This window comes from Lactuca virosa, chromosome 6 (genome assembly GCF_052849685.1).
Source record: "Lactuca virosa cultivar CGN04683 chromosome 6, Lactuca_virosa_CGN04683_v6, whole genome shotgun sequence".
NCBI classification, from domain to species: domain Eukaryota; kingdom Viridiplantae; phylum Streptophyta; class Magnoliopsida; order Asterales; family Asteraceae; genus Lactuca; species Lactuca virosa.
Genome location: NC_136431.1, coordinates 5,926,838 through 5,954,468, shown reverse-complemented (window position 1 = coordinate 5,954,468; position 27,631 = coordinate 5,926,838). Strand labels below are relative to the sequence as shown.

At 37.2% G+C, this 27,631-nt stretch overlaps 1 protein-coding gene across 1 annotated transcript; it reads right to left on the bottom strand.

Annotated features, from left to right (window-relative positions):
• Positions 1-18,395: 18,395 nt before the first annotated feature.
• On the bottom strand, positions 18,396-20,591 carry LOC145119936 (autophagy-related protein 8f). The gene is made up of 6 exons (XM_079055704.1): positions 20,454-20,591; positions 19,891-19,933; positions 19,753-19,808; positions 19,361-19,413; positions 19,120-19,238; positions 18,396-18,651 (listed from the first exon to the last, which is right to left on the bottom strand). The coding sequence occupies exons 2-6, from the start codon at positions 19,925-19,927 to the stop codon at positions 18,557-18,559; spliced, it is 360 nt and encodes a 119-aa protein (XP_078911830.1). The 5' UTR covers positions 19,928-19,933; positions 20,454-20,591; the 3' UTR covers positions 18,396-18,556.
• Positions 20,592-27,631: the final 7,040 nt, after the last annotated feature.

Sequence of the window (27,631 nt, the reverse complement as noted above, 5' to 3'; positions counted from 1 at the left end):
AATTAAGCAACAAAATTAAAGTTTAAAGGACTTTCCGAGTTAAAAATAAAAGTTAGGGATCAAATAGACAGGCTATCCCAAACCACAGGGACCATTCGTGTAATTTACCCTTTATTTTATTGTAGTTAATTGCTTAGTTACTTAATTTTTGTTAATTCAGTATTACATTATCATTTCGCAATTCGCACGTCCAAACACCCTAATGTTAATGAATTAAATAACACTTAATACCAACAAACTTAAGAGGTATTTGATACTTAGACTATTTCTTAGGGTTTGAAAAGTGAAATAGCTTCAAGTTCAAGATCTTAACGTGTGGCCTAAAAGTCCAAACTGACCATAAGAATAAGATTGTGGTTTGTTTGATTGTTTGGAAATACCATCAACCTTAAACAATAGGCGATTCCATGATATATTATATAGTAAAAGTTTTTAATTAATAATCAAATACCTAAAATATCAACAAAAAGTTAATGCATTTTCTTGAATAAGAAGTTATGATGGATTATGACCGAGACTCGGCAGAAATTAAAATAAATTGAAAAAATGAAAACAAGTCGTAAAATATCAGTCAGTTATTTATTAATGAAATAGTATATAAAGCGATTTATGTCTTAAAATGTTTCATAATTCTTTCTTACAAGCATAGCATATGAATAAACTTTTTTCATTTATATAGTTGAAACTAACAAGAATTTACAAACAGACAAAAATAATAATAATAAAGGACAGTTAATCTTTAATTATTTTCTATAGAGAAAATTACAAAAATAGCTATTTTTCCTTTTTTTTTATTTGTAGAAAATAGCAAAAAAAACAAGATTACAAAAATAGCCATTAAAATCGCAGATGGATTAGGATCATCTGTGATTTTGCCTTCTCATATGCAAACAAATTGTTAAAGCAGGCTCGTGCAGTGGGGAGTTGTATGTTCGTAAATGGATTGCTCATCTGTGAACATGGGAGACCATCTGCGATTTTAGTTTTTTCAGTGTATAAATACCATTTTTTGCAGCACTCATTTTTTTTTGTTGAGGAAAAGTCTTTCGGACGGACTTTTGCAAGTAGAAAAAAATTGTTGAGGTACAATACAAAGGTACAACCAAAAGATACATCAAAAACCAGTTTTATAACACAAATCATATGTATATCACAATTGTCTAACATATTATATAATACGTGCATCAAAAATCAGTTGGCTACAAATATAAAGTATGAAAACCGAATGTACAACTTCACAAATACAAATGTACAACTTCAAGATGCATCAGAAATAAGTTTTTTAACACAAATCACATTACTATCACATTATATATATATATATATATATATATATATATATATATATATATATATTAAATCTAAAGGAGCTTAGGATCAGTAATTTTTTTGCCTTTAGGACATTTTTCGTCCCTAAAGTCAAAACTTTTATATTTTTGCATTTTGATTAAGTTTTTGTGTCTTTAAGTTTTTGCCACAAATCTTATTGACTTTGACACTTTTAGTCCTTGCAGTCAAAAGTTTTACATTTTAGTGTTTTTGCCACAAATCGTTAATGAATTTGACATTTTTTGTCCTTTTAGCCAAAACTTTTACATTTTGACGTAAAAAACATAAAAAACCTCCTTTAGAATTTTGCCACCATATTTTCTCAACTTTGGCAACTTTAACATTATTGTCACAATATTTTTGGATTTTCTCCACCAGTGTCTCTTCTTTTGGTTGTACACTTTTGACATCTAATTTTAGGGATTGTCGACTTTCTCCCCTATTTGTGGTGATTTACAATTTCAACACATATCTTTTAAAGTTTGCCGATTTTTCCCGTATTACCCCAAAAGGGCCGTATCCGCGAGTTCTGTACTAGTTTCTATAAAATAGCTCATTCCGAAAAAAAAAAATCCCCAACAAAAATCAAGAAAACGGAGTGCTCTAAAAAATTAAGGTATTTATACCCTCAGAAAGCTAAAGGTCTCATGTTCAGAGTCGGACAGGTCGATCTACGAACGTACAACTCGCTTATGCACGACACCGCTTTAACAACTCTTACGTTCACAGATGAGAAAGCAAAATCGCAAATAACCCTAATCCATCTGCGATTTTAGTGACTATTTTTGTAATCTTGAGTTTTTTTTTGTTGTTTTCTGCTAAAAGATTAGAAAAAATTGTTATTTTTGTAATTTTCTTTTTCTATATTCTAATAATCTAATCCTTTGCTAAAAAACCAGGAAGAGTTGTAGAAAGAAAATGGAATTCAATTTAATTATTGTTTCTACGAATAAAACCCATGAAAATTTTTAAAATTTTAACAATATTTCATTAAAAAACAAACAAACAAACTGTTAACCGAAAGCCACAAGTATCCTAAATTCACTTGCGTGTCATTTGTTTTTTCTGAGACAAAATGTTTGCACCCTGTGGACCACATCTGTAGACCTCTGTAGTAGAAGAGATGGATCAAACGTACGCAGTCTCAAAAAAGAAGATTTTTTGTTTTTTTAACATCTACATGCTACTAAAATAAACTAAATTCTAAGTAAATTAGTTTTTTTTAACTTCAAAGTAATTTTTTAATATTTTTATGACTTTGTTATAAATAATAAACAAATCTAGATCAACTTTTATGTATTATTATATAAAAAGTGAGAATAAAATGGTACAAATTAACGTATATATTTGATAAAAACGTTGTAATTAGGAATCAAAGAATTTGATACATAAATGAATGAAAATAAACTTCGATTTTTTTCAATTAAATCAATTAAAAACGTACCATAAATATTTTCTTAAGAAATTCACGATACTGTATTAAATAATGTTTTATAAAATTTGGCACAAAAAATATAAAAGTCTCAACATTTTCAGAAAAGTTTCACTTTAGTCCCAAAAAACAATTGAACATAAAAGTCCCGATTATTTCATTTTGGCTCAAGTTAACAAAAAAGTCTCTTTTTTTCTTTTAACAGTAAATGACATATTATCGTGTAAAATCAAATAATCGGGACTTTTCTGTTCAAAAAAAAAAAAATTGGGACTAAAGTGAAGCTTTTTCGAAAATATTAGGACTTTTCTGACAGTTTCCCTTATATAAACAACTTCAACGACCATTATTGTATTGGGTTCCTCGGCTGTACGCGCAGCGTACAAATTGGTACACCCAGCGTACAAGCGGACAAAGCACATCCCCCATTAAGTGCTTAATACATAAAGACTATACGTTCCAATTTCATATCTAGGTCATTTAAAGAGTCCTAAGGCATAAAGTTGGCAACTTTATGCCTTTGCATGCCATATATGCTCCTAACAACTCATTCTAACCCATTAAGACCTTTCCGAGGGTCTTAACTCATGCATGGAGCCATAGAACCCATCAAGTTTGCATTTTTAGGACATAATCAAGCTAAAGGACCTCAGATCTATCATTCCTAACCTCTGGAGTTGCCCAAACTCCCAAAAGATGATTTATGAACTCAAAAGAGGACTCTTAGAAAACCCTAGCTCAATAAACAACAAGGATTAGCAAGGAGAAAGCTTTTTACCTCCACAAGCTTCCTAAGCTGCTCTAAATGCAAGATCCAAAAGCTTTTCCCACGATCAAGCTTGCTTCCTCTTCCTTCTCTTTGCTAACACACCAAAAAAGAGGTATTTGAGGCACTCACATCCTCAAGATGCACACACAAAGGTTTTTGGGTTTTAGGGACGATTGAGAGTGATGGAGGATGGTTAGGGTAAGGTCCAAATGACTTAAGGACGTTTATATAGGTCACAAATCCGAATATTAGGTTGGTAGACCTCCACGATCAGCCCTCCCCAGTAAGCTAAGCGTACCTTTAAGTACGCCCAGCATACGAAGGGACCAATTATGCAATGAAATTTCATTCTAAGGGAAAGAAAGGTAAATATCTAGATTCCGACCGTTACAGTTTTCCACGTTATTTGTAATTTTGAAAAATGGAAAATTTCATTTTCTTGGAAGTTTTTTTCTTTAAAAAAACATTAACTAAACAAGTTTTCATAATTCTCATTTTCTTAGAAATGTTTTCTAGAAAAACCTCATCTTTTTGTACCTAAACGGAGCCCTAAGTATTTTACACGTTTCATGTTATATATTTTTATAATCAGTAAAGAAATATAAGTATATCACTATTACTTGTAAAATGACAAAATTGCAAAAATGGTCCTTATATTTAGCCGAAAATTGTCACTTTGGTCCAAAAAGTTTTAGACTAGCACTACCGGTCTAAATTTTGATTTTGTTGCGAGTTTGCTCCACGTTGTTTTGAATTTTTTTAAATAACGAGTTTGCCCTTACTAATTTATTTTTCAAATTTTTTGTTTACTTAAATACTTATCTGACTAAAAGAAAATAAAAAAGAAAATTCCAACCCTCAACCCACCTCCTAGTAACCCACAATCTCTCTTTTAACATAATAACTCTTTCCCTCTCTCTCTTCATTTGCTATTGGACCACCACCATCGGTGGTCACCGGTTCTTTCGACGGAATACCATCATTTTTATATCGGATCTTTCGTCGGAGCTACACCTTTATGAACACAACGATAGGGTGCCATCGACGACAATGATAGGGTACCATCGTCGGTGCCACCCATTTCAACGTTGACTTACAAATCTGTTGAGAACAGGGGGTTCGTCTGAACGAGATGATGCCGAAGGTGAAGGTAGCATTCCACTACCGGAGAACACGAAGGGTGGTAGCTGGGGAGTTCATAGCAACAGAAGATAGAGAAGGAGAGGTGGCTATCGTAGCAACCAAAATAAAGAATAAACGAAAAATCAGAAGAACACTGCCCCAACCACCAGTCCTTCTCCGGCAACGCTGTAAGTGGATTAGGGTTTCTGGCGACGTAGATCTAAGAAAAGGGGCGGTGATCCTAGTTTTTCCGCTCCTATCCTTATCGTCACCACCACCACCATCTGTCAACTTCAGCCTTAGAGATAGAGATAGAGATAGTGTAACGCCCCCAAAATTGGGCTAGGCATTTAAGATATAATATAAGTTTCATATTAAGAAAAATATGAAAAATCAACTAAATCATCCGTAAAATGTAAAAATAAGTATGTCATAACATATATATATATATATATATATATATATATATATATACATATATATTATTTTGAAATTATATGTTGACGTGATCCCGAAAATATAAATTTCGTAGAAATTCGAGTTCATATGAAGGAAATATGAATTTTATAAAATATAAAAATCAACCACGTAATTAAAAATTATTATTTTCAAAAGGTACGAAGAGAATAGTTGACTTTTGGGTAAAGTCACCAAAATGAAAGTCGTGGAACTCCTTAAGATAAGAATTTTGGTAAAAGGAACACCAAAATTGGAGTCCGTACGAGAGAGTTATGATTTTTGCAAAATCATTAAATCATATAAAAAGAAGTGCTAAAAATAAAATCAGAATTAGCCGATAGAGCCAAGTGCGCGACGCATGCTTCTAGAAGGTGAAAACGTGGACCACGGAGAGCCTGACATGTGGCACAAATTGGTTGGGGAGTCATCACCTTAAAATGCGCTAAATGCACCCTTTGTGCACGGCGTGCACCCGAAAACGGCTATAAATAGGAGATTAAGCCTTATTCCCTTCCCACACCTCCCAAGTTCTTCTCTCTCTAGTTGCTTTCGATTTTAGCCTGTTTTCCATTAGTTTTAGTCTTTGGCGAAGCCCTGCGACCTATGAAGTAGTAGGAGCTAGCGAGTAGAAGCTTTGCCAGTGCAATTTCCTAACTTTTGTCAAGAAGAACCTCTATAAGTTAAGCTACACTCTAGTATTTTCAGTGTAACTTATATTTATAGTCATAAGTCGTTATTATGAACCTATAAATAAAACTTATCAGTAATTCCATGTCATTATACTAATAGATCTATTTACGAGAAATGTGTCTAGAATGGTCACGTTGGCTTGGTTGTTGGATTTCAGAAAAGTTATTATGCCGAAATGGTCATGCCTCCCAACTGTCCTGCCTGGCTGATCCTTACTTGATAGATCTTGATGTAGACATTGAGATTAATGATGAATCTAGACTATAATTATTATGGTCACCAGGATTACGAAACCAGACTGAGGCTTAGTACTCTATGCATCTAGGTCTTTTCAAAGTACTAAGCGAAGCGCTGCCGAAATCGCCAGTCATCCACTTTATCAAGAGAGTGCATAGTTACATTCATCTTACACATAGATATGAAGTATCTAGATAATTACATGCTTTATGTGCTTATTATCTATGTCGAAAATGTTATGTGTTGGATAAAATAATATGATATGACATTTAAATTGATTTAATCATATAAGTATTATATAGGGGTGAGCATATTAACCGAAAAATCGAACCTTAACCAAATTAACCAATATAACCGAACCATTTTAACCGAACCATTACTAAAAGATATGGTGTTGTTTTTAATTTTGATTAACCGAATACATATGGTTCGGTTATGGTTTTCATCTAAAACCGAACCAAACCAATAATATTAATAAATATTTTCAATATAATAATATTAATTACTCATTCGTTTTATATTTATTGTCCATTTGTGACTTTTGAAGTTTTTAATCTTTAACTTTGACCTTAAACATTTTTGTTATTGATATATAGTACTTTGTGCAAAATATATGAATGGATTGTGTTTTAAATGTTTTTTCATTGTTATCATTTAATAAAGTAATTTATAACACAAATAAAAATATTTAAGGTCAAAGTTAAAGAATAAATACTTCAAAAGTCAAAAGTTGACAATAAATCGTAGTGAGTATATTATATGTAATTATGTTAAGAATTTAAAGGGAAATTATCTAGAATTAGATATGATAAGTAATCTTCTATCAATACAATTATATAAACACTATCATTCACTTTTTATAACAATGGACTTTATGTTTTTCATTTTTTATAGATAACTATTTTTATTATTATGTCATCTTGGACCATTATGGTTAACCGATATTAACCATTAACCATAACTATTAACCGACTAAAACCGTTAACCAAAACCAATATTAACCGCTACCTAATGGTTATCGAAATACATTAACAAATTGTAATGGTTATGGTTCGGTTTTGACCAATAACCGAACCAAACCGCCCTATACAAACCGCTAATATTATACACTTATAAATATGTGTTGGGTAGTGATAGAGGATGGTAGATAGGAGATGATAGATAGGTGATGGTCGATATGTAATGATAAATAGGTGATGATAAATAGGAAATAACTAGGAGATGCCCTGACCTTGACTTGCGATGTTGCGATGTAGTCATCTACCAGAGTATAGATGCCGACCACTGACTAATCTAAAAAAGTCACGTAGAAACACCAGTAGGCTCATAACCTGTAGGTGAAGAATTACGAGTTCAGACAATGTAGTAATTATGTAGTCATGAGATGATACTCCAACCCTTACTGGACACATATTGGGGGAGTAATCCTCGAAACAGTATTGTCTATGCGATGTAGGCGATGAACCTTAGGAAAAATCCTTAGCAACAAATATATAAGGAAATGCAATGTAGGCGATGATAAGTAAATGCGATGTAGGAGATGATCCTTAGGATAAATCCTTAGGAAAGAATAAATAATAAAACGGGGATGAGTAATTCGGTTAATTGTTTGATAATTAAACATATTAACTATATTATTGTGGGTTGAAAACCCTATGTACTCACCAAGTTTCTCACATTGACCCACTCAGTTATTTGTATCACAGGTATCGATGCAAATATACATTACACTGAGAGATTAAAGGAGATGTAAATCATTAGTATAAATTAATGTAAGGTTTGTTTATGTTTTATATCAATTATGACATCCTAAGTTTTGAAAAGATATCAATATCAAACGTTTCTTCAGAAATGTTTAATGTTAATATTATCTCACATTGAAATAATATTTTAGGGACCAATTCCGCAACAAAAGAAATACTTTGTTTCAAAATAAGCATAAATAAAAAATTTTAAATGACCGTAAATTTGGGGATATGAGAGAGAGAGAGAGAGTAATTTATTTTTCCTTTTTTTCTGACTTTTGCAATAAAAAAACATAAGAAATTATAATAGAAAGGGTAAATCCTTCGTTATAAAGAGTTTCAAAATTTTCTGAACCAAACTCATAACAAAATCAAAGTTTTGGAACATATGTCAGGTGGTGCTAGTCCAAAACTAACTTTCTGGACCAAAATGGCAATTTTGACAAACTACAAAGACCATTTTTGCAATTTTGTCATTGTAATAGGTTCAAGATCCTAACCCGAAGGTGAGAACCTTAACCCAAGCACCTATAGTTCAAGAAACAGGGAATTCTCCAGCAAATCGTCTAAGACTTTTATTCCAGCATAAACCTAAGTAATCTATAGAGCATTAATTATATAGTCTTACTAATCCTAATCATAAACCAAAACCGGATCCTAGAAAATAGGAATTCTAAACTAAATAAAAAACTAATATTCTAATTAAAAGGAAAGCTAAATAAAAGGAAACATTTAAAAACTCTCTCTTGAATCTTGATACTTATCCCTTCGTCGATAGACCTGACCAAAACGACCAACATGGGTCGTATCATTACTCCCCTCCCAAAAACACACCTTGTCCTCAAGGTGGAACTCAGGAAAACGCATGTTCATATCAACCAGATTCTCCCAGGTGGCTTCATACATGGGCAAATCCTTCCAACGAATCAAAACTTCACGACCCATGGCCCCATCTCGAACACCTTCCACCTGATCAGGTTGCATCAACACCTCCATGTCATCAGTCAAAGTAACAGGTAGTGTGGGTTTGCTTCACGGTTACCTATAGCCTTGCGTAGTTGTGAGACATGGAACACATTGTGGATACGAGCGGAGGGGGGAAGCTGCAATTTATATGCCAACTTACCAATTCGAGCTATTATTTCAAAGGACCAAAATAGCGCGCCTCCAGCTTTTCATTCACACGCCTTGCCACAGATTGTTGTCGATATGGTCGCAATTTTAAGAAGACTCGCTCCCCGACTTCAAATTCCACCTCCTTACGATGCTTATCAGCCTGATTTTTCATTAGTTGTTGAGCCTTTAATAAATCACCCCGCAATTGCAACAAAACTCGATCCCTCTCCTAAAGGTACTGATCAATAGTACTAACCGTGCGTCCTTTGAGTCCCATAATGCAACAAATGAGGTGGATCACAACCATACAAGACCCGAAAAGGAGTAGTGCGAGTGGAAGTATGAAAAGTTGTGTTATACCAATATTCCGCCCATGACAGCCAACGAACCCATTTTTTGGCGAATTTGAAATGAAACAACGAAGATAAGTCTCTAAACAGCGATTAACAACCTCAGTATGCCCATCTGTTTGAGGGTGGTAGGCCGTGCTTCTTTTTAACTGAGTACCCTGCAACCGAAACAACTCCTTCCAAAATAAACTTAGGAGGACCTTATCACGATCAGACACGGTAGACTCCAGAATCCCATGTAAGCGCACGACCTCTCGGAGGAAAACAATAGCAACTGTTAGGGCGGTATAGGGATGCTTTAACGAAACAAAATGTACGTATTTACTTAGGCGATCAACAACTACAAAAATAACTGTAAACCCATCCGACTTTGGCAAACCATCGATGAAGTCCATAGTAACTTCGGACCATACCTTATTGGGTAATTCTAGGGGTTGTAATAACCCGCTAGGCGTCATGGTAGAATACTTTTGTTGTTGACAAACATCACACTCTGCAACCATTTTTGCAATGTTGCGCTTCATTCCCACCCAAAAAACCTCTCGAACCATGCGTTGATACGTCTTTTGCACTCCCGAACGCCCCCTATAACACCATGATGAACTTCAAGAAATAATTTTGGAATCCAGCTTGACTGACGATTAAGAACCAATCGGCCCTTATACAATAAACGGTTGTTTTTAATAGAATAACCCAATGGTCCCTGTTGCCCGGAAATAATACGCTGCTTGATGACCTTCAATTCTTCATCATTTTCTACTTCCCTCCACAACTCGTCCCAATCTACCTTGCAGGCCGACGTTAGAGCCCCAAGCTGAACCGAAACATCCCGACGAGACAGTGCATCTGCAACACTATTTTCCTTCCCAGGTCGATAAACAATGTCAAAATTATACCCAAATATTTTAGATAACCACTTCTGATGGTCCTCTGCAACAGCACGTTGTTCCAATAAATATTTGAGACTGCGTTGATCGGTTCGAACCAAAAACTTTCTCCCGAGCAAGTAAGGACACCACTTTTGTATAGCAAAAACGATAGCCATCAATTCCCGTTCATAAACCGATTTCATCCGAGCGCGAACACCTAAAGTATGGCTATAAAAAGTTATCGGCCTGTTATCCTGCATCAAAACTGCTCCAAGACCATACCCCGACGCATCTGTTTCAACAATAAAAGTTTTGTGAAAATCAGGTAAAGCCAAGACGGGTACCTCAGTCATTGCTTGTTGCAACAACCTAAATGCTTTGGTGGCCTCATCAATTCATTTAAAACTATCCTTCTTTAACTGGTCTGTTAATGGCCTAGCAACGAGGCTATATCCCTTTACGAATTTTCTATAGTAACCGGTTAGCCCTAAAAACCCCCGTAGTTCCCTAAGCGTTGTAGGAACTGGCCAACTCAACATAGCTGCAATTTTAGTTGGGTCTGCCTCAACGCATTCTGCCAAAACTAGATGCCCCAAATATTCAATTTTGCGTTGTGCAATCGCACATTTCTTCTGATTAGCATAAAGACGATTATTTTGCAAGACTTCCAACACAATAGTTAAATGTTCGACATGCTCTGACTCGGTTTTACTATAAACAAGAATATCATCAAAAAAAACTAGCACAAAACGTCGTAGGAAAGACTGAAAAACCTTATTCATCAAACATTGGAATGTAGCGGGCGCGTTGGTTAACCCGAACGGCATGACCAAGAACTCGTAATGCCCTTCATGAGTGCGGAAAGTAGTTTTTGGAACATCCCCGACCTTCATGCGAATTTGGTGATACCCGGATTTAAGATCAAGCTTGGAAAAGATAGTGGCTCCATGTAATTCGTCGAGTAGCTCGTCTATGACTGGAATTGGAAATTTATCGAGAACGGTTGCTTTATTAAGTGCTCGATAATCCACACAAAACCTCCAACTGCCGTCTTTTTTCTTCACCAACAAAACCGGGCTCGAAAAAGGGCTAGTACTTGGCTGAATTATTCCTACGTTGAGCATTTCACTGATAACATTGTCATATGATTATATCAAAGAGAAATTACAAGGGTTCTCAGAGAAAAGCATAAAGACTACAAGGAATAAAGCGGATATAAATACTAGCTAGACAGAAACCCTAATGGGCTAAAGACAAAAAAGGGCCCATAAACAAGCGGGCTAATAATATAGACTAACATCCCCCCTCAAACTCACAATGCCGCAGCAATAAACATTGAGAGTTTGTCACATAAGAACCGAAACCGAGAAGCCGATAAAGCCTTCGTAAAAATATCCGCAAGCTGCAAAGTTGATGAAACAAATGGAAGCGAAATGGTCCCAAGCTGCAGATGATGACGAGTAAAATGACAATCAATCTCAATGTGCTTCGTCCGCTCATGAAAAACAGAATTCTTCGCAATTTGTATCGCACTTTTATTATCACAATTCAAGGGAGTAGGTGAAGAAATGTAAACTCCCATATCCGCAAGCAGCCACCGTAACCAGATAATCTCGCATGTAGTTACAGCCATAGCACGATATTCAGCCTCCGTGGAAGATCTAGAGACAACATCCTGTTTCTTGCTCTTCCATAAAATAAGAGACTCTCCAAGAAATACACAAAATCCAGTGGTAGACTTACGATCATGACGATCACCATCCCAATCAGCATCACTATAGGCACGTAACTCAAGAGAAGACGTCGAGGGAAACAAGAGAGTCTGAAACTGAGTGCCACGAAGATATCTCAGAATACGAAGAACAGCTCCCCAATGAACAGAGGTAGGTGCAGTAACAAACTGACTGACAATATGAACAGCATGAGCAATATCTGGACGAGTGACTGTGAGATAAACCAAACTTCCCACCACAGTACGATAAAGATTCGGATCAGACAAAGGAACACCATCAGTAGGAGAGTATCGAGCATTGGTTTCAAGAGGGGTATCAACAGTCCGATTGACAGAAAGTCCCGCCCGTGTAAACAAGTCAGATATATATTTAGTCTGGGAAAGAAGGTACCCTTTCTTAGACTGAGCGACCTCAATACCCAAGAAATAACGCAGCAAGCCCAAATCCTTCATAGCAAATCGACGAGCTAGATCATGCTTCAAAGACTCAATACCACCATGGTCATCACCTGTAATAATCATGTCATCCACATATAAGGACAGAAGAATCCGTCCTGCACTCGAGCATCTAACAAACAGAGCAGAATCGTGATTACTCTGGACAAATCCAAGAGAGGTAATCACTGTGGAGAATTTCTCAAACCAAGCACGAGGGGCTTGCTTGAGCCCATACAAAGCTTTGCGAAGCCGACAAACCTCGCCCGGTCGGTGCTGAATTCCTGGAGGAGGGGTCATATAAACCTCTTCATGAAGGTCACCATTCAAAAAGGCATTCTTGACATCCATTTGAAAGATCTTCCACTGTCGAACGGATGCAACTACAATCATAGTACGAACTGTCGTCATCTTTGCAACTGGGGCAAATGTCTCCTCGTAGTCAAAACCATACTGTTGGGAATACCCTTTTGCTACAAGTCTAGCCTTATATCGTTCAACAGAGCCATCAGCTTTTGTTTTTATCTTGTACACCCAACGACAACCTATCGTATGTTTCCCAGGAGGAAGAGAAACCAAATCTCATGTATGAGTCTGATGAAGAGCAGTGAGTTCTTCAGCCATAGCATTCTGCCAAAGAGGATCTGAAACGGCTTCTCTATATGATTCAGGTTCAGACAGATGATGGATGCTTGCTATAAATGAAGCAAACGGTCCTGAATATGTAGAGTAAGAAAAATATGGTAGCTTGGTGGACTTGACAGGACGAGAAGGTCTCCTGAGGGGTGGTGGTGGAGGAGGATCCTCAACTTCAATAATCGGAGGATCAGGCTCAGGAACAGGTGGAGTCGAGGCACCCTCTGAAGAAGTGGGTGTGTCATGTGCTGCGGGATCATGTGGCATAGATGAGTCTTGAGCCTCTATATCTTCATTAAAAGGATCAATACGCAGAAGATCAGACTTTGTTACATTGTGGACTGTAGCAGGAATCGAGTAGAAAAGAATATGTTCCAAAAAGGTAACGTGCCGAGAAACATATAACTTCTGACTCACAGGATCATAGCAACGGTATCCTTTCTGACCAATCCCATACCCCAAAAATACACAAATAGCAGATTCCGGCACCAGCTTGTTCCTTTAAACATGAGGACGAAGAACAAAACAAGTACATCCAAAAACTCGTAAGGAAGAGTAGTCTGGTGGATGACCATATAACTTCTCAAAAGGAGATATTCCTGAATTCAATGAAGTAGGGATACGATTAATCACATACACAGCAGTTAGGACTGCTTCTCCCCAAAAGGCACTAGGGACCTGCGCAGACAGGAGCAATGAGCGGGCAGTCTCAACAATATGACGATGTTTTCGTTCTGCCACACCATTTTGCTGAGGTGTGTCAGTACACGAAGACTGGTGTATGGTACCATCAGAAGCAAGTAACTGAGTGAAATCATTAGAGGTATATTCACCCCCTAAGTCACACCTGAAGCACTTAATCACAGCCGAATGTTGAGTTTTAACAAGAGCTCTAAAATTGCTGTAAATACCAAAGAAATCAGATCTGCGTTTCATAAGATAAACCCATGTATATCGAGTATAATCATCTATAAAAGATACATAATAGGTTGACCTACCCTTTGTGGATACTGGTGCAGGACCCCACACATCAGAATGAATAATATTAAAATGAGCAGTAGAAGAAGACATACTTTTATTGAAGGGTAAAGCAGAAAATTTTGCTAGTTTGCAACCACTACAATCAGAAATATCACAAGAGTTTAAATGACCCAAAACACCACTAGATGCTAAGAAATTCAACCGTGATACAGACACATGTCCCAAACGAGAATGCCAAAGATAAAACTCAGACGACAAAGGACTCAAACGAAAAGAAGATAAATCAATGCTGGAAGCAGCAACAACAGATACTTTGAGGCCCTCCAAGACATATAGTTCCCCCACCCTACGGCCGATCCCAATCACCTTCTGGGTGTGTTGATCCTGTATAACACACACAGAATCAGAAAAGAACACCCAGTTACCAGACTTGCATAACTGACTGACTGAGGCAAGGTTCAAAGTAAGTTTGGGAATGTAATAAACATCAGGAAGAGTTATATGAGAAACGGAGACAGACCCAACACCCTCAACTAGCATAGATGTATCACTAGCAGACTTAACAGAAATAGATGACACTTGCGACAAAGAAGTAAATGATGATAAATGAGGAGTCATATGATAGGTTGCACCAGAATCTAAAATCCACAAAGATGAGGGAATACCTGAAGTGTCAGATGAAGAAGGACTAGAATAAGACATAGATGCAGACATGGCAGTGGGATTAGAAGCCAAATACTGTCTAAAGCTCTCAAACACCTTGGGATCCAATGTAGATGGTGGCATATGTCCAACAGATTCTGTGTCAACTGGTGGAACAGCAGCAACAGCAAACTGTGGAGGACGAGGGGTCCATGGAGGAGTACCAGAGGAACGCGACTGATACTTCTGTTGACCAGACCTATTTTGTTGCCCTGACTGAGGTTGACCAGTTTTACCTTATTGACTAACAATGGACACTGAGCTTTCCAATGATTCTTCTGTTTGCAGAATGCACACTCATCATAAGCGACTCTTGAAGTTTGTCGAGATTGACTGGAGGAGACAGCAAGCACAGCAGGAGCGGGAGTAGGAGTAGAGGTTGCTTTAAAACCTTTATCTGCATGGGACTTGATACGAGTCTCTTCTGCAATTAACTCATGGACAACTGAATCAACTGAAGGAAGAGGAGAGCGATGAAGAATTGTTCCACGAAGACCTTCAAAATCAGAACGCAAGGCCATCAAGAACTGAACCAAACGTTGTTCTTCCCTCCTAGCAATGTAAGGCTCAAAATCTTTTAACTCTTTAGATTCAGTAAGAGCCAATTGATCCCAGAGATCAGACATAGCAGCATAGAAATCTTGAATGCTCTGGTCATTCTGTTGAAGGGCACGAATATCATATTCCAATTAGTATTGTTTAGCAAAATTGGACTGAGTATACAGTCTCTTTAAGTGATTCCAAACTTCCTTTGCTGTATCATACTTAGCCAATTGCATACCAATGGACTGAGTAACAGAATTATTGATCCAAGTAATAACCTTGGAGTTATCAGTCTCCCAAGCATCAAGCAACATATCATAATTCTTAGTTTGAGGCACTGAGGGTTTGACTTTAGTCCCAGTGACATAGCCCCACATATTCTTCCCACGAAGGAAGTTCTTCATAACGTAACTCCAATACGTATAATTCTTTCCATCCAAACGAGTACTGATTGACTGAAGGGAATCATCTTTTCCGGTCATGTTGATAGTGAATGAATAACCACAATGACAATATAATAATCTGAGAATGAAAGGAGTAACAAACCAGCGGAAGCAATCACTTGAATAACGAATCAACAACAATTATGAACCAACAGCAGCAACGAACCGACAGTAGCAACGAACCGACAGCAGCAACGTATCAAACCTCTGCTCTGATACCATGATAACATTGTCATATGATTATATCAAAGAGAAATTACAAGGGTTCTCAGAGAAAAGCATAAAGACTACAAGGAATAAAGTGGATATAAATACTAGCTAGACAGAAACCCTAATGGGCTAAAGACAAAAAGGGCCCATAAACAAGCGGGCTAATAATATAGACTAACATTCACGAACTAGCTTCTCGATCTCATCCTTTTGTGCATGGGGATAGCGGTAGGGGGAACGCTAATTGGAGCGGTCCCCTCGTGAAGGGTGATGACGTACTCATGGCTGCGATGAGGGGGGGGGGGGGGGTAAACCGACTGGCATACGAAAAACCATTTCAAATTTCTTAATAACCTCTTGAATGGTCGGTGGGGGAAGCGGGTTTGGCGACGAAATTTCTGTTGAATTCATGTGAACTAAAAATCCCGTGTCTTCATTGTGACATAGCTTAAGCATGGACTTGTAAGATACCAACGTTCTTGTTAGGCTCGGATCACCTGTAATGGTGATTTGACGACTACCATCCCAGAACTTCATCCATAATTCTCGCCAATTGACTGTCATATCGCCTAGTGTCTGAAGCCAAGAGTTCCCAAGAATAATATCCGATCCCCCTAAATTTAAGGGATAGAATTCTTCAACAACTTGTAGTTCTGGTAAATTCAATACGACTCCCTTGCATGTACCCTTACTTTTTCCCACATACCGTTCCCAAGCCGTACCCGGACTGCACCTGTTCCCGAAACTGTCATTCCTAATTGACCAACAACCTGTTGGAGATGAAGCTATGTGTTGCTCCACTGTCAATTAAGACTAGCAGAGGCAATCCTCCAATGGAACCCTTCACCCTCTATGTTTGAGGAGGCGTGAGTCCACTTACCGAATTAAAGGATACCTCGATTTCATCGAGGTGTGCGTGTTCCAACCCGTCTCCCACTTCATTATCCTCTTCCTGTTCATCGATAATTAGCACCTGAAGAGTCTTACCAGGACAACGATGGCCTGGAGAAAACTTTCCGTCACAACGAAAGCATATTCCCTTGGATCTTTTCTCAGCAAATTCTGCTTCTATTAAACGCGCTTGAACTGACCAGTAAGGCATGTCGAGTTAGTACTAGTCGGGGTGGTACCCTTGCTGCCTACGCTGGGTGAAGACGAACTGCTAGAAACGCCACCTGATCGACTAGATCCGCTGTTGTTGGATCGAATTACCCCACCACTAGTCTTGGGTGTGCCGATATTGAACCTATTTTCGTCGATCATAACAGCAAGAGTCATGGCTCTGGCCAGATTTGCTGGCTGTAAAATCTGGACGACCGAACGTGTATCATCCTTGAGACCATTAACGAAGGTGCCTTCTAAAACGCTTTCTGGTATGTCTCCCAACTGGCATGATAGTCTTTCAAAATTGCTTACGTAGTCACGTACAGTTCCTTCCTATCGGATGGCGAGAAATTGATGATAGAGGTTGCCTTCACCGGTTAACTGGAATCGCTCCAACAGCCGTTCTTTTAATTCCTCCCAAGAACGGAACGGGTTCCTTGCTTGACTCCAGCGAAACCAAGCCAATGCCTTACCGTCCAAGCAAATCGTTGCTGCCTTCAAACGATCTCGTACGCCAATGTCTTGGATCTCAAAGAAACGCTTCACCTTGTAAATCCATCCAAACGCGTCTTCCCCTTCAAAAATAGGAGCCTTAAGCTTCCGAAATTCTCCCATTTGTCGACCCCCACCCTTGTTCTTATATTCCTTAGGTCCCTTTTTGAAGGACCCAAACTCGAGCTCAAATTCAGTTTCTACCTTATCCATCTCCTCATCTTGACTGCTCTTCCCCTTGACAGTTTTTGCCAAGTTGTTGATAGCTTGCATGAGTTCTGTGAATTGTGCAGCATTCTCCTTCCTGGCGAAATCAGCTTCCTCTCGAATCTTGGTTAGATCCTGCTCCAGGGCTGCAACACCTGCCTCCAATCCAGCTATCTTCTCAGTATTTGTTTTCGACATGTTCACACCAGAACCGTAGTGCTCTTATACCAATTAATAGGTTCAAGATCCTAACCCGAAGGTGAGAACCTTAACCCAAGCACCTGCAGTTCGAGAAACAGGGAATTCTCCAGCAAATCGTCTAAGACTTTTATTCCAACATAAACCTAAGTAATCTATAGAACATTAATTATATAGTCTTACTAATTCTAATCATAAACCAAAACCGGATCCTAGAAAATAGGAATTCTAAACTAAATAAAAAACTAATATTCTAATTAAAAGGAAAGCTAAATAAAAGGAAACATTTAAAAACTCTCTTGAATCTTGATACTTATCCCTTCGTCGATAGACCTAACCAAAACGACCAACATGGGTCGTATCACATTATAAAAGACTAAGTATCTTGCTATTATGAATAAAAGATAAAATACATTGCCTTTATTGGTAGCAAGAAGAAAGTGTTGCTGTTTTTAGCAACTTACTCTAAAATAAGCAACTGCTCATTTCGTTCGGTCTCAATCGGAATACGGAATCCAGAAACACCCATGAATCAATATAAAAAAATAAAAAATAAAATAAAATAAAATAAAAAAACCATCAAAGATTCATCAATAAAAATAAAAGGTAAATGATTATTAACAAACCCATTCTTCAAGTTTTAGATTATATACAATTCTCCAATTATATGATTGTAGTCAAATTCTTGATAAAAGAACAAGATTCCAAGAAAATATAATCCATTATTGGAAAATGTGATGAAAACATATAAAATGTCAATCATCTCCAAACGTGTTCTCTCCACTGTAGGTAACATACAAGAAACCATCATCGTCCTTCTTTTCTTCATATATCGCGGACATAATTGCCCCTGAAAAAGAAACACCACAAAAGTATTACCCATTTGCCCTTTTTAGTCCTGAAAGTTCTAAAAAGGATGAGTTTGCCACTAAACTTAATAATTTGGTTTTATTACACCATTGTGACTTGATATATATATATATATATATATATATATATATATATATATATATATATATATATATATATATATATATATATATATATATAGCAGGTAAAAAGTAAAACGGTTTTGTTGCCTATGTGGCGTCTATGTCCACATGGTGCTGACGGCTGACATGGCGTCCATGTTGACTATTTGTTTAAAAATTTCATTTTGGAAATTTCAATTTTGGAAAACATAACTTTAATTTTAATTTATAGTCCATTTTAATTGGTGGGTATCCTTCATTTGAAATAAATACAAAACATCAAGTTCAGTGAGAATTTCAATCATTTTAGAAGTTTGATGAGTAAAAGGGTAAAATGGTAAAATTACCTGTTGGGGGCAGGGCATTGTCAACAAAGATGAATATGGCCTTCTCAGCACTCAGTTTAATCCTTTTGCGTATCACATAAACAAATTGACCAACAGTCAAATCAGCTGGAACAAGGTACCTGCAATTTTTAATTTCATGTTAAACAATTTTCAACTTTACTGAAAAGACCATTTTACCCCTAATGAAACTGTCATATTCAATGCAAGAATTGTAGGAAAAGTTATAGAGCAGATTACTTACTTTTTCTTATCGATGTTAGGAACATCACTTCTCTCCCCTTTCTCCACAATCACCTTCAAAATAACCAAATTCAAGAAGCTTATTTTGAAACCATATAACATAACAAATAGTCAAATACTAATACAAAAAGATTTTTAATTCTTCCACACTATGAAAGTTGCAACGATTATGGCACAAATGTTAAGGAGAGAGTTGAAAATGAGCAAATTTACTAAACTACCCTTAAACTAAAGGAGGTGTTTAACTGTAGATAAGTGAACATGGACTTAGTATCTTCTCAAGTACTTGTTACTAGAAGAAAAAAGATAAGGGTAAACAAGTCTTTTCATGCCAAATACAAAAATGAGTCATCTATATAAACATGATAAATCTAGAGAAAGATTGATACTTACAGGAATCCTATCAGGGTATTTCTCTCTAATTCTAGCAGCCTCTGCTCTCCTTTTTTCTGAAACAAACACCAAGATTCATTAATAAATTGAAACGGATTATAGATCAGAAATATTCATACAACAAAAGGGAACACTTACCAAGATCATGTTCTTGCTTGAATATACTTTTTGCCATTTCAATCTACTCAAAATGAAATGAAAGATTTAGAAATAAGAACAATCAATAACAAGTAGAACACTAGCAAACTTCAAAAAGTCAATAATACTTTCTTCGTTTGATGATCAATACAGAAATTTTTCGATCACATATTGACATTTCTGAAAGTCAAAATTTAACCCTAAAATTGAATAAAGCTCATATGGTATGTCGGTATGCACAATTAATAAAAACTAATAAAGTGATCGGAATGAGCATAATCATTACCCCTTTTTATCACCAAAATCCAAGTATATATACAATATTGTAAACCAAAGCAATCCCTAAAAGAAATATATATTTTTAAGTCATCAAGTTCAACATCTTTGACATCAAGAATCATCCGTCTGAAAACTAAAATAAACTTGATAGAAATCGAAACAAACCCAAGCAAAATTACTTGAATTTTCCGCAAGATCATCGCAGGAAGAACATAAATTTAGTCAAACGGAATCAAAGAAGCGATATTTAAAGAAACTTTGTGACAGGATATGAGAAAACTAACCTCTTCGAAGAGCTTTAGAGACGAAACTTGATTGAGGGTATGAATTGATTTTTGATGATAATAAAACCACTCTGGCCTTTTGTTTTGTACTCCAAGAAAGTGTGTGCTTTAGGAAAATAATAGTCGAAGGGATTATATATTTGTATTTTACTAAATCTTTTAGGGCCTTTGTCAAGCAAAGAAAAAGCTTTTCTTATTTGATTTTTCGAAGATATGGCTCACGCCGGACTAGACCCGGCAAAATATCATTTTTATAAACTGTATACTTATATAAATTGTATATTTTTATAAATATTTTTATGAATTGTATATTTTTATAAATTGTATATTTTTATAAATATATTATATATTATAGATTTGTAGTGGACCAAAAATCAAAATTAAAATTAAAATTTAAGATGCAATAAGTTGAATCATATTAAGGGAAACCAATAGTCTAAAAGTATTTCAAACTTTCAAAGTAAATTAATTTTACTCTTCCTCATCACATATATCTTTTTTTTAACAGCAAATCTACATATTCCTATACTACTCATTAATTTTCATCTATGTCCACGACGAGACTTAAAACATCAAACCTCAAAGAGGAAGAACAACACCTGATACCGTTAAGCTAGAAGTCTTTTGGTCACCATCTATCATCTTCGCACCCCAAATCCAACTCTTTCCATGATACCTTATAAACCAACTTATTATGAATTTTGTCATTCTACCTCCCAACTCCAATGTTTTACTTTTTCCTTTTCGCCTCCTCATCTCCTACTTTCCACGTTGCAAAATGTTTCAACTTGACATGACATAATATATTTACAAGGTTTGAACCTTAACCCGAAACCCGGCACGAAATCAACACGAAAATAAATGGGTTGACACAACACGATAATTAAACGGATCGGGTTAGGGTAAATCCCTCTCAACCCGTTTAATGTCTTGACACGACATGTTTTTCAGATCTAGGTCTAGGCCAAACGGTGTGTTTGTAATTGCACTATGTGGTTTGTTCACTGGGACTAAAACCGTATTAGGTGAGGGATTTTGGGTAGCATTTCCGCACTCTTTCTCTTCTCTATTAGCCTACGACTAGAAAATGTTTTTTTAGTTTCTATTATATATATTTGAATTATATATATACTAAAAATTTATAAAAAAATAAATTAAATATTATGATTGTAAATTTTCTATTAAAAATATAAAATTGGTATAAAATATATTTAAAAAATAGAAATGGAGGGGAAATGAAATGTGATATTTTATGCGTTTTGAAAAGTGAGGAAAGAATTGAGTGAAAAATAGGATGGTGCTAGCACAGAAAATACGAAAGGTAAAGATAAATATACGACACGGCCTTAATAATGACTCTTTGGGATATTTTTTGAAACGGCAAACTATCATACTCATAATCCAATCCAAAACACCACCTATGTCTCCTAGTGAGACTTGATCTCATGACCTCTTATTTGAGAGAGTCACTCCTTACCACTAGGCCAAAGGCCTTGGTGACTCTTTGGGATATTGAATTGTTAAATATGAACCAAGTGGGTAATGTTTAACATTATCCACTTGTTTCCATTATATATATATATATATATATATATATATATATATATATATATATATATATATATTACGAAAGGTTCATGTGATAATTGAAAAAATGTTATGATTGTGAGAATCAATATTTAAGTGACATATGTGTATAAGCTCGCTATTTTGCATTTTAATTATGTTGAGATTATGAGAATTTATATCAGTTAATCCATTTAAGGATACACGTGTCTTTATATCTAAGTGACACGGGTGTAAGTTCATCATTCTGCATTTTAATTATGGAATCTAATATTTCCTATTATCCATCGTTAATATTCAAAACAACATAACCTGTTTTGACTTAATTCCCGCATATGTGTGATATTCGTATAATCGAATCATCACAACCTTCGCAGGGTGCATCTTGGTTTTCCAAGATTGATCTGAGATCGGGTTACCACCAGATGAGAGTCCGACAGAAGGACGTAGATAAGACAACGTTCCAAACTCATTATGGTCATTACGAGTTTGTGGTAATGTCGTTTGGGTTCACCAACGCACCAGCAACGTTCATGGATTTGATGAACCGGGTGTATAGACCGACGCTCGATCGGTCGACCATCGTCTTTATTGATGATATCTTGGTCTACTCCAAGACCAGGGAACAACATGAGGAGCATCTCTGGGAGTTGTTGGGAGTATTGAGACAGGAGAGGCTTTATGTCAAGTTCACCAAGTGTGAGTTCTGGTTATGAGAGGTCCGGTTTCTGGGACACCTCGTCAATCTGGTCGAGATTCTGGAAGATCCGGCCAAGATTGAGGCAGTGATGCAGTGGGAGGTCCCGAAGTCCCTATCTAAGATTCAGAGTTTTCTAGGATTGGCTGGTTATTATTCGAGATTTATTCAAGATTTCTACAAGATTGTTGTTCCTCTTACCCGCTTAACGAAGAAGGGTGTGGATTTCCTTTGGGGGCCTGAGCAGCAAGTCGCATTTGAGACTCTGAGTAGGAAGTTATGTAAGGCTCCAGTGTTGACCCTCCGTGAGGATGTTGAGGATTTTGTATTATTGTGTGATGCATCAATCACAGTTTTAGGGGTGGTACTTATGCAGAGAGGTAGAGTCATAGCTTATGCATCCAGGCAGTTGAAGCCTCATGAGACTAGGTGTCTGAATCATGATTTGGAGTTGGGCGCAGTGGTTTTTGCCCTCAAGATTTGGCGATAATACCTTTATGGGGTCCGATGCACCATCAAAACGGATCACAAGAGTCTGGGTACCTCATGGATCAGAGGAATCTGAACATGTGACATCGTAGGTGGCTTGACATGGTCAGGGATTATGATTACGAGATTCTCTATCATCCAGGGAAGGCGAATGTGGTCGTCGACGCTTTGAGCCGCAATACGGCTAGTACTCCTGCTCGAGGGCACTGTTTGAGGATGATCATCGAATCCTCACTTCTGGATTTGATTAGGGAGGCTCAGGTCGAGGAAGTCAAGAAGAAAAACTGGAAGCAGGATGGGATCATGGGTGAGATTGACAGTTTTTCTGCCGATGAGGTCGGGTTTGGGTGTCATTTTCTGGCGAAGTCTAACAGATAGTATTGGAGGAGGCTCATAAGTCTAGGTTCTCGATTCAACCTGGAGTCACCAAGATGTATTGGGACTTGAGACTTAGTTATTGGTGGCCCTGTATGAAGCGGGAGATAACATGGTACACGGAGAGATGCTTGACCTGTCGGATAGTCAAGGTTAAGCACCAGAGGTTGCATGGCAAGTTATAGCCCTTGGAGGTTCCCATGTGGAAATGGGAACAAATCACTATGGATTTCATCACCAAGTTGTTGAGGACGGCTAAGGGATTTGACGCAATTTTGGTCATTATCGACCGGTTAATCAAGAGTGCCCACTTTCTTGCTATTCAGGAGAGTTCAACTACCGAGAATTTGGCCGATGTGTATGTGCGTGAGATCGTCGCTCACCACGGGGTGCAGGTTTCTATCGTCTCCGATTGTGATGTACGGTTAACTTCACGAGGAGTTGGGTAATAGACTGCTTTTTAGCACGTCTTATTACCCTCAGACTGATAGACAGGGTGAGCGAACCATTCAAACGCTCAATAATATGTTGAGGGCTGGCGTTATCAATTTTAGTGGGAGTTGGGATTCCTACCTTCCCCTAGCTGAGTTTGTTTACAACAACAACTATTATTCCAGTATTGGTGCACCACCTTTCGAGCTTCTATATAGAAGCAAGTGTCGTACACCAGTGTGTTGGGGTGAGATTGGTCACAGGGTCATGGGGAGGACCGAAGTGGCCCTTCAAACTAAGGAGCTTATCCAATAGATCAGACAGAGATTGCAGACAGCCTAGAGCCGACTGAAGAGTGACCGACGACGATCTGAGATGGAGTTCCAGGTCGGGGATATGGTTTTATGGAAGGTATCACCCTAGAATGGTGTTATACGCTTCAGGAAGAGGGGAAAGTTGGGTCTCCAATTTATTGGACCATTCTGATTGGTGGCCAGGGTAGGCAAGGTAACTTACCGCTTGGATCTACCTGAGGAGCTTAGCCAGATTCACAACACCATCCATGTTTTTCAACTTCGGAAGTGTATGTTCGACGATCCAGTGGTAGTTCCCATGGATGGAATTCAGGTCGATGAGCGCCTGAATTATGTGGAGAGGCCGATGGCTATTTTGGATAGGAAGACCAAGGCCTTGCGTAATAAGGTAGTACCTTATCAAGGTCCAGTGGCAACATCATAATGGTTCCGAGTGGACTTGGGAACCCGAGGCGGAGATGTGTGAGCATTACTTAGATTTATTTGCAACACCGTACTTCGAGGATGAAGTCTGATCCAAGTGGGGGAGAATTGTAACACCTAGTTACAGGTAAGCACCGATTTAATTCTCAAGTTTAAACCATGCTCACGATGTGAGCACTTAGGTGTCACGACGTGAGCCCAGATGGAAGAATCGCACATATTTTGATTCTCACGACGTGAGCCCTTATAGGTTACGAAGTGAGACGCGGCTGCGAGGAAAACCCTAATTTTGGGGATTTATTTTGTATTTAAAGGAAGTGTGGGCTAGGGTTAGCCCACCCTTAGCCTCCATCACCTCATTGCACTTCCCTTTGAAACCCTACCACCCCATAATTGATTTTGAGCTCATTTGTGGTGATTTCTAGCAAAGAGGAAGAAGAGGAAGAGCATCTAGCTCATCATTTCTATATTCAATTCTCACCATCATTCATCTTCACACCTTCTGGATGATTGTGAGTTTCCAAGTTCAATGCTTTATGATTCTATAAGCTTAGATATAGGTTTTTATGCTCTATCTTTCATGTAGAGAATGATATAGTGGTTGGAATCCATAAAGTTGCCAACTTTATGGATCTCCAGTGTCCCTTTGGTAATATAAGTGTTGGATATGAAGTATAGTTGAGTTTTAAGACTCTTGCATGAACTTCTAATGCAATTTCTTCCTTTTGTGCCCTAGCTTGTGTTTGGGACATGCAATGGACATGCATGTCCAAAAAGTCACAATTTTTATGATATTCTGAAGTAGATAAGACATTTTGGAAGTGTTGGTTGCATATATTAAGGGATTAAGAGCTTTGTTCATCAAATATGTCCAGGGCATTCCTCACGTCATGAGCACTTGGGTGTCACGATGTGAGAATGAGGAATCACGATTATTTTGTCTAATTAGGTCACGACGTGACGAGTAGTTGGGTGACTTTTGAGTAAGGATTTTGACCATTGACCGTTGACTTTTTTCGTTGACCAAGTTTGACTTTAGGTCAAATAGAGTAATTTGAGTAGTAGCTTGAGGTTTGGACACTGTTTATTGTATAGGTGACTTGTAGAGTTAGTTTTTGGAGCAGCATTCAGTTCAACCATCTTTCAAACATTTAGGTGAGTTTTCCTCACTGTACTCGTGTGTCGAAGGCACCAATGACGACCCACTAGGTTATGTATCCTGGTATATAGGATGATGTTATGTTAGACTAGTAGATATGTATGATTACCTGTATTCACTGATTATATGTTGGATTGGTAGATCTGTATGATTACATGTACTTGCTGGTTATATATTTATTTGTTGCATATGTCGACATAGTGTGGGTGGGTTAAGGTGGTACTACTTTGTACTGTAGGCCAACAAACCTGGGGCAATCCATTCGGGTGACTGTGGGCCAGTGGAAATCCGGTCGGGAGACTGTGACCCATATGGGCAATCCAGTCAGGAGAATGTGGGCCAAGGGTAATCCAGTCGGGAAACTATGGACCCAACATGCAATGTGTGAATATGTTTTGTTGTGTAGGGTACTCTGGGGTAACTCACTAAGCTTTGGCTTACAGTTTGATTTTATGGTTTCATATACTTCAGATGGCAGGAGCAAGGCAAAGACTTGATTGTGCACATCATCTTGGATTTTTGTATGACTTATGATTTTGGGATACTCTGACTTATGTTATGATTCTTTTTGGAAACTATGTTTTTTTAAGTAATTCACACATTTGGGATGGTTTTAAAAACAAAATTTTGGTCATGAATTTAGGATGTTACAATTCATGTAGAAGAAAAACACTTAAACCCTTAAGTTCACATACAACCTAGAAAGGATCTATGTTTTCTCTATTGATAGCTATGAACTATGAATATTAATAAATCCTAGGAAACCCTATTATAACTGAAATTACAAGAAGGTTTGGGGTTACATGCCTTTTGATTAATGTAGCCATTAATCAACCAAAATCTCCTTTGAATTCCTTGGAAAGCAAGCACCAAAAGCTTGGATGCCTGTAATGGCATGTACCCAAAACCCTAGCAACTAGAAGACTTAAGGAGTGGGGAGGCTTAGAGAAAAATTTCTACTCTTGGAGACTTGGGAGGACTGGATGAAAATATGTGACCCTAGGGTCCTATTTATAGATGATAAGGAAGCCTTGGATAATCCTAATTTGAATATAATAATAATATCTTGAATTAAGTAATTATCCAAATCCTTAGCCAAAATTGGCCATGCTAGGAGGGTTATAGAATCCCTCTCTTGTTCAACTATTGAACAATTACATCTTAGTCCCTACACTTCCAATTAATTATAATTAACCCAAAATTAATTCCTATTAACTTCTGATTAATTCTGAACTAATTATAACTATTTATAATTAATATATTAATCATATGATAAATTAATAAATCATTTATTTCAGTTTCTAACTAATTTATTAATCATATAATAAATTAACAAATCAGTCTCTTTCCCCAAAATGCATTCTATTCAGTTACAGGTTATGAGGGCAACCTAAAACGGACTTTGCTTTTATTTCAAGAATATACCAATTTAGTTATTGGCTTAAACACCTTAATCCAACAGTCTTCCATTTGGATAAGTCTTTAACTACTCTTGGTCTAATGTCTGATTGTGATGTTCTTGTCTTATTGATCGCTCTCGAGCGGGTCATCTGTTTGACTGTCTATTTGATCCCTGACTACATATGACTTTATGTATTGTATGAAAGTCCAGGATCTGGCCCCTATCAGTTATATCAAAGACCAGGATCTGACCCCTGACAATTATATGAAAGACCAGGCTCTGACCGCTAACAGTTGTATAAAAGACCGAGATCTAGCCTCT